Genomic DNA, 11,659 nt, shown 5'->3' with positions numbered 1-11,659 from the left:
GGTTGTAAGTTTGAGCCCCATGTTGTGTGTAGAGATTACTTTAAAAAAAAATCTTTAGGGGCGCCTGGGTGGCTCAGTCAGTTAAGCATCTGCCTTTCAGCTCAGGTCAGGATCCCAGGGTCCTGGGATCCTGCCTCATGTAGCGCTCCCTACCCAGTGGGCAGTCTGCTTTTCCTTCTCCCTTTGCCCTTACCCCTGCTCATGCTCTCTCTCACGCACGCGCTTTCTCTCAAATAAATAAAATCTTTAAAAAATAAAATAAAATTGTTAGTGCTCGCTTCGACAGCACATATACTAAAATTGGAATGATACGGGTTAGATTAAGATGGCCCCTGCACAAGGATGACACACAAATTCCTGAAGTATTCCATATTTTTTTGTAATTTCTAGAATTATATAGATGAATTGTCTGTTTGGTTTTGTGTAGGCACCACTTTTGTTTTACCTTTGTCTTAGCTGCATGAAATAAAATTCTTAAAGGTTTGAATAAAATAAAATCTTTAAGAAAATATTTCTCAAATTCCTAAACATGGTTGGATTATTATAATTATGACGATTTTTTCTATCCCCTCACTAAAATCAAGCTGTTTAGCACAATTCATAGTCATTTTGTGTTGCAACAGAATTGACACCAAATGACTAATTGATATGTCCAGGATGGATTCTTTAGTCAGTGTTTGAAATTTACTTTTTCTTTTTTTTTTTTTTTAAGATTTTATTTATTTGACAGAGACAGCCTGAGCAGGAGGAGCTGCAGGCAGAGGGAGAGGAAGATGGGGATGGGGAGGGAAAGGGAGAAGCAGTCTTCCCGCTGAGCAAGGAACTCCATGCTTCCTCATCAGCCTTTTCTTTCTTTTTAAAAAGATTTTATTTATTTATTTGTCAGAGAGAGAGAGAGCATAAGCACAAGCAGGGGGAGTGGCAGGCAGAGGGAGAAGCAAGCTCTCCACTGTGCAAGAAGCCCAACTTGGGACTCCATCCCAGGACCCTGGGATCATGACCTGAGCCGAAGGCCGACACTTAACTGACTGAGCCGCCCAGCTGCCCTGAAATTTACTTTTTCTGTTTTAGATAACAATGAAATTGATATTTTGTGACTTTTATTTTCCTTGTTTATTGCAAAATTCTACTGGCTTGATTTTTATTTTTACTTGAGTATTCCCTCCGAGATTTTCATCTAGATAGGCTTTATTTAGGAAACAAAATTAAGAAATTTACCAATATATTTAATTTATTTTAGTCCTCTTTCCTTTACTTAGCTATAATCTAGCAACAACTTTATGTTGAGAAATGAGTTATTTTAGTTTTTTTTATTTTGTTATTGACATGATATTCTGACTCTGGTGTATTTATTTGACTTGATTAAACCCCCACAAACCCATCACCTTGCCTTCAAAAAATCCTGATAGTTTTGTTTGTTTAGGCACCTTCCATACTTGCCAGAACCATTGCCCTTTTTCTTGCTTTTTTTCTTACCACTTTCTGCTGATCATACAGCATATTGCAATCATGACATTGCTTATGATAAAAGTGCTAAGTATTCAATTGAAATAAATTTATTTTGTTAAAGTTTACACCTTAGTGCTTTTGATATTAGTTTTAATGGAAAGGTTTTTTGTTTTAATTAGTGCTTAAAAGTAATGCAATACAGGGGCGTCTGCATGGCTCAGTCTGTTGGGTGTCTGCCTTTGGCTTGGGTCATGATCCCGGGTTTGTGGGATTGATCCCCGCATCAGGCTCCCTGCTGCTCCCCCTGCGTGTTCTCTCTCTCTGTCTGTCTCTCTGTCAAATAAATAACAAATTAGTTTAAAAAGTAATGCAACAGGGCGCCTGGGTGGCTCAGTAGGTTAAGCGACTGCCTTCGGCTCAGGTCATGATCCTGGAGTCCCGGGATCGAGTCCCGCATCAGGGTCCCTGCTCTGCAGGGAGTCTGCTTCTCCCTCTGACCCTCCCCCCCATGTGCTCTCTCTCTCTCTCAAATAAATAAATAAAATCTTAAAAAAAAAGTAATGCAACACAGTATTTAGTAGGCAGCTTTTGTAAATTATCCTCCATAAAATGAAATTCATTTTCAGAACTTATTGTCAGCCATTGGCACTTTGAAGAATTGAATTTATTTATTTGAAGGGGGGGAGGAGTAGAGGGAGAGGGACAAGGCAACTTAGAGCTGAGCACAGAGTCCCCCCGCAGGACTCTATCCAAGGGCCCTGAGATCATGACCTGAGCCAAAATTAAGAGTCAGATGCTTAACTGACTGAGCCACCCAGGTGCCCCTGAATAGCATTTTAAAACAATATATTAGGTGACATGGATGCTATGAATAACATGTCTAAAATTTCTTACCTTTAATAAACTCAATGACAATGCTATTCCTACATGAAAGAGCTGTTTCTTCTCAGGGAGAGTCTTATGCTTAATGCTTAATCTTAACTAGGATTTGCTGGTCTTAATTTTAAGTCTTTCAATTAGATGTGTTAATGTTCTTCACAGGTTCAAAGTTTTCGTGAAGAAATTGTCTCCATTGAATGGTACTCTATTACTCAGGAACGTGGAATCTTTTAATGGAAAAACAGAATGATCAGCTCTAAAAACTTTCCAATTCAAGAATCCCCAAATTACCCATTGTGCACCAACAACATCACTACTGGAATTTCTCCAAGATCTTCACTTCTTTCACCATCCAAGGTACTTCTCCAGAGACATTTCTGCCACCATCTCTGTATCACTACATAGTCATAATTAATAACCATCTTTAAAACTTTTTTAATGAGGTGTAATTGAGGACGCCTGGGTGGCTCAGTTGGGTAAGTGTCTGCCTTCGGCTCAGGTCATGATCCCAGGGTCCTGGGATTGAGTCCTACATCAGGCTCCTTGCTCAGTGGGGAGCCTGCTTCTCCCTCTGCCTGCCGTTCCCTCTGCTTGTATTCTCTTTCTCTCTCTCTCTGACAAATAAATAAATAAAATCTTTTTAAAAATTGAGGTATAATTGACATATAACATTATATTAGTTTCAGGTGTACAGCATAATGATTCCATATTTGTATACATTGTGAAATGACTACAATAACTCTAGTTAATATCCATCACCTTACACAGTTACAAAAATTAATAGCTTTCTATTATTTGCATTTTACAACTGTTTTTCTGAGATATCAGTTCTTCATGCAGAGTACTCCCTGTAATCACAGGAAATGATAACCACTTTTCAGTAATGAGATGAGATCATGGATTTAAGCTACTCCTACATTTTGGGATTCAGAGCACCCTTTGCATGCATGCTCCACCTGTGAACACTGCAGACATTGTCCTGTATCAAAATAGTATTTCTTTCATTTTTCTATTTTTGAGATCAATGTCAGATCTTAAAGGAAGGGAATATAAGGACAATGAATAAGAGATGTGAATGGGGGGCGCCTGGGTGGCTGAGTCATTAAGCGTCTGCCTTGGCTCAGGTCATGATCCCAGGGTCCTGGAATCGAGCCCCACATCGGGCTCCCTGCTCTGCGGGAAGCCTGCTTCTCCCTCTCCCACTCCCCCCTGCTTGTGTTCTCGCTCTCTGTCAAATAAATAAATAAAATCTAAAAAAAAGAGATGTGAATGGATAAAAGGTCACCAAATTGCACATAACAGGTTATACAGATCCATATTTGTACTCTTGCTTCAGGGTAGCACATCCTCCTCCATCTTTCTTGTCACGCCCCTATCTGGAGTATTTTTCTTGTCTCTGAACATACACAGTTCAGTTCCTAAAACTGGCTCTAATTCTTCAGAGCGCATGCATTTGAGTTACTCTACGGTAATTTTTATTCGTTTCCTCTACCAGTGGACACACTTTGTGACTAACTGGAAAATTTTGTGCACTTGGATCTGTAGCCTTTGGGAGCATCCGAAAGAATATGTTTAGCTTCTGAGAGCATGTTGAGCTTCATGGACTCTAAAATAACATATCTCCACATATGTGCTCAGTTGCAGCCAGACTCTCCAGAAATCTAAGTACGGCCTCTTTAAGAAGGAGCTAAGTCCTTCCTCCGTCCTGGCACCTAGAGTCGCCATTTCCCAGAGGTCCTCGCGGCGCAGTTCGGCCTTTTGGATTGGAGGTGAGGTGTGAGCGCTCTTACGCGCGCCTGTGGCTCTGTGAGAACTACATTGTCCGGAAAGCTGTGCGATGAGGGGCGGGACGCAGGAAAAAAAATCGGCGTTTCCGGCTGAGACATAAAACGTCCGGGCGGGACTTCCGGCATCTTTCTAGTAGTCCATCGTTTTGGCTTCCTTGAAGTCCTGTCAGTGTGGTCTGGGATTCGGAGCGCTGGGTGGGGGCCGAGGTGACGGGACGGAGAGGGCGCGAGGGGAGACGCTGTCCCGCGGCGGGGCCGGGGCCCTGATCGCCGGCCCGGGCGCCCGCTCCGCCACAGGGTCCGATGGCGGCGGCCGCGCGCAGGGACCCGGCTCAGGTAAGCGCTCGTCCCCCCACCCAGACCCCGAAGGCCCCAGGCCCCGGTGTCCGGGACAGGGAGGCGGCGGCGGGCGGGGGCCCCGTGCGGGAGCGGGCTCCGGGCCGAGGGGCATTTGGTAAGGGGCGATGTTGGGCACTGAGGTTGAGCAGCCAGCACGAAGTCCCCAGCCTCCGTATCAGGGCCAGGCAGGGGTACAGGGAGACCTGAGTCCGTCAAGCCCTGCCGTGGACTCATTCCTCTAAGGCTGGCCTTCCCGCATGCCGTGGCTTCAAAAGCGGCCATGGAACCACAGGAAAGTGCTCGGTCCCTCACCCTGAACCACGTGTTCTGTGCATTGTGGTGCCTTCGGACTTAGTGCTATTCACTTAGTCCTTGGGTCTAGGGACCCCAAACGTCGGGTCCTAGGTCCATGCCGGGGTTATAGGTAAGTGTGCCTGTTTCTGGCAGTCACTGTAAATGGGTGTGAAGGGTTATGCCTAGAATTGATACCAGGCTGTGTCAGTTCTTAGAGGTAATAATAGCATGTTCGGAATATTCAGGAAACCACAAGTCTTTCTTTCAGGTGGGAGCAAGGAGCAGGGGGATGGGGGTCAGGACTGCAATGGCGGCCTGAAAACGTGGGTGTCTACTCTAGAGGTAATGGGAAGTTTGTATCAGAAGAGGGAGGCGATCTTACCAAGGTCTTAATAGGCTCTGTCTGGGTGCAGAGAAGGCAATGACTGGGCTTGAGGAGGAGGAAGGAAGATCAGGGTGGAGGCTGTTGCCAAAGTCCAGCTGAATGTGAGTGGACCAGAATCATAGCTGAGATGTGGTTGGATTCTGGACTTGTGTTTTTAAAGGGGCAACTAGATTTTCTGATGTGAATGCTGAGGGTGTGAAACAAGATTCAGAGGTGGTATTTAGAAGTAGGGACGGAGGGGCGCCTGGGTGGCTCAGTCGGTTAAGCGACTGCCTTCGGCTCAGGTCATGATCCTGGAGTCCCTGGATCGAGTCCTGCATCGGGCTCCCTGCTCGGCAGGGAGTCTGCTTCTCCCTCTGACCCTCCCCCCCCATGTGCTCTCTCTCTCTCTAATAAATAAATAAAATCTTAAAAAAAAAAAAAAGAAGTAGGGATGGAAGCTCCATCATCGTTCACGAGGAACTTGGTTATGGGAGTAGTAGTCACTGGGGATACCAGGAGCTGTGTTTTGACCCAGCGAAGAGTCTGAAATGTTTCGGAGACCACTAAGTGGAGGCGTTTAAGCGGGCTGCTAAATAAATAGGTCTGAAATCTGGGGTGTGGTTCAGGATGAAAACATCCAAAATGTGGTGGCTACTGTGTGGGCCCAAGTGAATGAACGTGGGTCACATTTAGGAGGGGTGATCTTCAAGTTATGGTGGTAGAGCTGTTAAGGGACCATGAGGGGGAGGGTGGAGGTAGAGGCCTGGGTCTCTGGCCTGGATACCTGGCTGATGGTATCAAGCTTTACAAACAGGGGTGAGGGAGGGAAGTGGTTATCAGTGGGGATAGGGGGAGGGGAAAGGGGTAGAGGGGCCTCAGAGATAGTGTTATCTGGCAGGTGGCCAAGGCTTCTAGGAGAAGAGTGGACATGAGCTGGATGCAGAGGCAGAAAAAAATGAGGCAAGATCTCAGGTTAGAGCAGGTGCTTATTCACCACTCTATATATACACTAGGGTTTTATGAGAACTTTGGTGGGGCTTGTGGTGTTTCATTCATCTTGAACAGTAAGGTCAGGAGCATATGTGGTCCTCTGTAAGAGTCACTAGACCAATGGGCTGAGCTTTGAATGAGGGTTAGGTGGACAAAGAAAGGCTGTGACTATTGAGGGGACAGCAAGTGCCCCACAGAAGTGGAAGAGGGCCTTGGGTATCTGAGAGCCACATGTCGTTCTGAGTCTGAGGCAAGGAATGGAACCAGGCAGGGAGATCGTCTTAGGTTTTGGTGCTGTGACCACTAGTGGAAACCATGGGATGTAAGGGGTGGTATTGGATCCTGTTTGAATATGTCAAGCATAATCTGGATGCCATTTGCCAAGTTGTAGCATAGGCCTAAAATTAAGGCCCATTATGGGTGCCCTTAACGTGTGGTGAAAATGGGATGGCGAGGTTGGCTTGAGTGCAAATTCCCCTCCCCACTCTGCTCCTGCAGGTAAGCTCTCCCAACCAAACACCTCCTTTTTATCAAGGAGACCAGAGCAGTTCCAGTTTATCCCTTTGTAGAGGGTTTCAGTTCCCTGTCAATCTTTGGAGTTATGTAACAAGCCAGTCACATCTTTTCATGGGAACCAAGTTAAACTTCTTGATAATACAAAGCTTACATCCCAGAGCTCCTGGTGATTCTTTTTTTTTTTTTTTTTTTGGAGTACAAGCTTCATGTTGCCCTGTGTGGTGTAGCATGTCCTCCTCTCACATACTGTGAGTATGTGCTTAATGAATTGCTGTAGTCTCATCTGGCCGGTGTCAGATATCATATGTTTGGCCATCTCCATAACTGTAGGGTAGGAATTCCACTCTCACCAGTGGGATGAAGAGATGCTGAATAAAACACAAACAATATGTGGAGAGTCCAGGGACATGCCTGGTCACATGGAGTGGGCCAGTGAGGTGGTGGTGGCCATGGGCATGTGGCTATGGGATCCAGAGATGTGAGAGATGTGCCCTCTAAAGAACGATGTTCACTGGGAGAGAGATTATACCTGATGGTTCTAGGACCTGGTATTGAGACCTTGGCCATAGCAGGGTAATACGGGCAGCTGGATCCCTCTATGCCAGGCCCACAGCTCAGATATGTATTTGTCCACCTGCCTCTTGTTGCTGGTGTCTGGATCCCATGATTAATGGGCTCATGAAGACACAGTGGTGTCATGGCATAGTTTCTCCTCTGAGTTGGGGAGCTTGGAATGTTGTGGGGGAAGGTGTTGGGCTCCTCAGGAGTGGACTGTTGTGGTTCATCTGTCCCCATCCTGCCAGGGCAGGGTGACCTTTGAAGACGTGGCCGTGTACTTCTCCTGGGAGGAATGGGGTCTCCTTGATGAGGCTCAGAGATGTCTGTACCAGGATGTGATGCTGGAGAACTTGGCGCCTATAACCTCCCTGGGAAAGGCCCTCAAACCTACTCCTGTGTCCTGAGATACTTTTTGTCCTTCTTCTTTCCTGAGGGACAGCTGTGTTTTTCTCACATCAGGACCATGGGCTTTGCTTGCCTCCTTAGTTTCCTGGGTAGGTGCTGTGGTTGGTTGGGCGGAGGTGTTTGCACTGCCCTCTTCTGTCCTTGCGTAGCCCCAGTGCCTGCTTCCCTGCAGGACTCCCAGGGAAGGATGCAGGGTCAGGCATCTCACAGTCATCCTAATGACTCCTACCTTGCTTGCTTGCCCTCCCCCTGGCCAGGTGACTTTGTCCAGATCCCAGGCCCCTGTGTGCCCCAGATCGACTTCCTCTTTCTGGCTGACATTTCCTCCTGCCAGCCTGTGCCGGGTATTGTCATTACTGACATAGTCACTAACACGGATCAGACTCTGTTCTTTCAAGATCCTCCTCTGAAGCTTTGTAGTAGTTTTCTCTCCTGCAGGATATCACGTGCTGAGTGGTGCCGGGCCAGTCCTGGGTGCCCTTCTGTCTTGTCTTCCCCTCAATACTTGTATCGCCCAGGTCCCAGGTAGTTGCTTATGTTGGGGGCGGGGTAGAGAACCCCTGGTGCTTCACAGGCTGGAAATGAATTGTCCTAGTTCATGCTGCTGTAACAAACCAACATGGTTGGATGGTTAAACATATTTTTTTTTTTAAGATTTTATTTATTTATTTGAGAGAGAGACAATGAGAGAGAGCACATGAGAGGGGGGAGGGTCAGAGGGAGAAGCAGGCTCCCCGCAGAGCAGGGAGCCCGACGCGGGACTCGATCCCGGGACTCCAGGATCACGACCTGAGCCGAAGGCAGTCGCTCAACCGACTGAGCCACCCAGGCGCCCTAGTTAAACATATTTTTATTTCTCACACTTTTGGAGGCTGGGAAGTCCAGATCAAGGCACCAGCATGGTGTAGTTCTGGTGGCGGCCCTGTTCCTGGTTCATAGCTGCTGCGTTCTTTCTGTGTCCTTACATAGTGAAAGGGGCTAGGGAGCCCTCCTTTATAAGGGCTCTGATCTCATTCATGAGGGCTCTACCTTCATGACCTGGTATTGGTGGTGGTGATGACCATGGTGGCCAAACCTCATTAGTGCCTTTCCCATTCTTGACACTGCCAACTGGTCATCTCTGCTGCTTGTCACTTCTACTCTTCCAACTCAGGGTTATTCCCCATGTTGGTGAACTCCACATCTCACCCATTATTGCTCTGCCTGCTGTGCTCTCCAGCATCGGCTTCCAGATGTGTGATGATGTGTGCACATATTCTTAGACAGCCATTGAATACCAGCTGCTCTGTTGCAGTCATGTTTTCATGGGCCCGAACACACTCTTCTACATAACCCACCATGGCAGCAGAAGACCAGATCTGCTGAATGTTGTTTGTAGAGGAACAAGTAGCAGACCGTGCCTTTCCCTCCTGTATTGTACCCCGTGGTGTATCTTTCACCTTGTGGGGCCTTCCACATCCTGTGATCTTTAGAGGCCCAGTTCTGCTAAGCAGCCCATCTGCAATCTGTACCCAACTCTCTGGTCTTCAGGACAGTCCTACTGACCCATTCCTGGGTTTGTCAGGTACTTTTCTAGAGGTTTCCCCTTCTCACCAGTCAACATGTACTTTACCAGTGTTTCTTTTCTTCAGGTTGTTGGTGTGGAGTGGAGGATAAGGCTGCATCTTCTGAGCAGTGCATTTCTGCAAGAGTATTGTCACTGGACAGGACTCCCAAAGCAGGTATGTCTCCCCAGAAGGCACACCTCTGTGAGATGTGTGGAACCATCTTGAGAGACATTTTACCTTTGGTTGAACACCAGGAAACACATCCTAAGCAGAAACTGTACATGTGTGGGGCATGTGGAAAACGATTTCATGTCACTGCAAACCTTCATCAGCACCATAAGCAGCAAATTGAAGAGAAACACTTCAGAAGCAACATGGGCAGAGCCTCGCTTTTGGAGAAATGCAAATTCCATATGTCAGCGAAGCCCTTTACCTATGAAGAAATTAGGAAGGACTTCCTGGCCAACCCGGGCTTTCTCCCGCAACAGGTCACTCACATCAGGGAGAAGTCAAACAGTAGAACTGAGTGTGCGGTGGCCTTCCACAGTGTAAAATGTCATAACAGGGAAGACTGCATGAAAGCTTTCAACCCCAAACACACATTTGTTCAGCACCAGCAAGTCCTCATGAGGGAAAGATGTTACAGGTGTGATGAATGTGGAAAATCCTTTAGCAAAAGCTGTAGCCCCCGTGACCATTTGAGAGTTCACACTAGAGAAAAGCCTTATAAATGTGGGGAATGTGGGAAATCCTTTAGGCAAAGTTCTGGCCTCATTCAACACCAGAGAGTTCACAGTGTACTAAGACCTCATGAATCTGATGAATGCAGAAAATTATTTAGCAAGAAGTACAACCTCATTATGCAACGGAAAGTTCACACTGGTGAAAAGCCATATGACTGCAGTGAATGTGGGAAATTTTTTAGCTACAAATCTAACCTCATTACTCACCAGAGAATTCATACTGGAACAAGGCCTTATGAGTGCAGTGAATGTGGGAAATCCTTCAGCCACACCTCTGGTCTCATTAAACACCAGAGAATTCACACTGGAGAAAGGCCTTATGAGTGTGAGAAATGTGGGAAATCCTTTAGCCAGACCTCTCACCTCATTAAACACTGGAGAGTTCATCCTGGAGAAAGAGCTTACGAGTGCAGTGAATGTGGTAAGTTCTTTATCTCTAGCTACTGTTTCTTTCAGCATCAGAGAGTTCACACTTGTTTAAGACCTCACAAATGGGATGATTGTGGAAAGTTACTTACCAACCTGTCCAACCTCATTAAACACCAGAGAGTTCACACTGGAGAGAGGCCATTTGAGTGTAGCGAATGTGGGAAGTCCTTTAGCTGCAAATCCTACCTCATTACACACTGGAGAATTCACACTGGAGCAAGGCCTTATGATTGTGGGGAATGTGGGAAATCATTTAGCCATAGCTCCACGCTCCTTCAACACCAGAGAGTTCACACTAGGGAAAGACCTTATGAGTGCAGTGAATGTGGGAAATCGTTTTGCCACAGCTCTAGCCTCATTACACACCAGAGAAGTCACACTGGAGAAAGGCCTTATGAATGTAGTGAGTGTCAGAAATCCTTTAGTGACAGCTCTAGCCTCATTAAGCACCAAAGAGTTCGTACTGGAGAAAGGCTTTATGAATGCAGTGAATATGGGAAATCCTTTAGCCAGAGCTCTGACCTCATTAATCATCAGAGAGAGCACACTAGAGAAAGACCTTATGGGTGTAGTGAATGTGGGAAATTGTTTACCTTCAACTCTAACCTCCTAAAACATCAGAATGTCGGCAAGGAATAAAACCCTTCCCATAATACAGGTAAGTCTATTATAGACTGCATTGTGCCCCCTCAGAACTCATATGTTCAAGTCCTGCTCCACAATGTAACTATATTTAGGTGTGGCTTTTACTAAGATAATTGAGGATAAATGAGGTAATAAAGATGGGGGCCTAATCCAGTGTGACTGGCGTCCTTAGAAGAAAAGATACTAGAAGGTATGCTCTCGCGTGCTGTGTCTCTGTCTCTCTCCCCATGAACAGAAGACAGACTATGTAATAAGACAGCTGTCTGTAAGCCTGGAAGAGTGGCCTCACCACAGACCAGTCCTGATGGTACCTTGGTGTTGGAGTTCTAACCTCTAGAAGTATGAGAAAATAAATTTCTGTTGTTTAAGCCAACTAGTCTGGTATTTTGTTTTGGCAGCCTGAGAGGGGACAAAGATACAATGAAAGTACCACATTACATTCTGTTTTCACTGCATTGATAGGTAGCCATGAATAACCCCAAGAACATATAAAAACAAGGTAAAATAGGGCGCCTGGGTGGCTCAGTCGTTAAGCGTCTGCCTTCGGCTCAGGTCATGATCCCAGGGTCCTGGGATCGAGCCCCGCATCGGGCTCCCTGCTCGGCAGGAAGCCTGCTTCTCCCTCTCCCACTCCCCCTGCTTGTGTTCCTGCTCTCGCTGTCTCTCTCTCTGTCAAATAAATAAATAAAAATCTTTAAAAAAAAAAAAAAA

At 46.3% G+C, this 11,659-nt stretch overlaps 1 protein-coding gene and 1 non-coding gene across 2 annotated transcripts; both read left to right on the top strand.

Annotated features, from left to right (window-relative positions):
* Window positions 1–270: 270 nt before the first annotated feature.
* LOC115937830 (U6 spliceosomal RNA) lies at window positions 271–377 on the top strand. The gene has a single exon (XR_004073054.1). It is a non-coding gene; the product is annotated as a U6 spliceosomal RNA (small nuclear RNA).
* A 3,982-nt stretch (window positions 378–4,359) lies between these two features.
* On the top strand, window positions 4,360–11,442 carry LOC102735248 (uncharacterized). The gene is made up of 3 exons (XM_081810738.1): window positions 4,360–4,451; window positions 7,425–7,558; window positions 9,226–11,442. Exons 1-3 carry the CDS (start codon window positions 4,419–4,421, stop codon window positions 10,940–10,942), a joined length of 1,884 nt encoding a protein of 627 aa, XP_081666864.1. The 5' UTR covers window positions 4,360–4,418; the 3' UTR covers window positions 10,943–11,442.
* The last annotated feature ends 217 nt before the right edge of the window (window positions 11,443–11,659 follow it).

The sequence above is a fragment of the Leptonychotes weddellii genome, unplaced genomic scaffold (assembly GCF_054177405.1).
Source record: "Leptonychotes weddellii isolate Sample4059 unplaced genomic scaffold, ASM5417740v2 HiC_scaffold_3545, whole genome shotgun sequence".
Classification (NCBI taxonomy): Eukaryota; Metazoa; Chordata; class Mammalia; order Carnivora; family Phocidae; genus Leptonychotes; species Leptonychotes weddellii.
Note: the sequence above shows the minus strand (reverse complement) of the source record. Positions and strands in the feature narration are given on the sequence as shown.

Bases quoted from the DNA above. Each gene is read 5' to 3' on its own strand.
- LOC102735248 (XM_081810738.1), top strand. From the start codon at position 4,419: ATGGCGGCGGCCGCGCGCAGGGACCCGGCTCAG. The intron at 4,452-7,424 runs GTAAGCGCTCGT...CCATCCTGCCAG, and splicing joins CGCGCAGGGACCCGGCTCAG to GGCAGGGTGACCTTTGAAGA. The intron at 7,559-9,225 runs CCTCAAACCTAC...AGGTTGTTGGTG, and splicing joins ATAACCTCCCTGGGAAAGGC to TGGAGTGGAGGATAAGGCTG.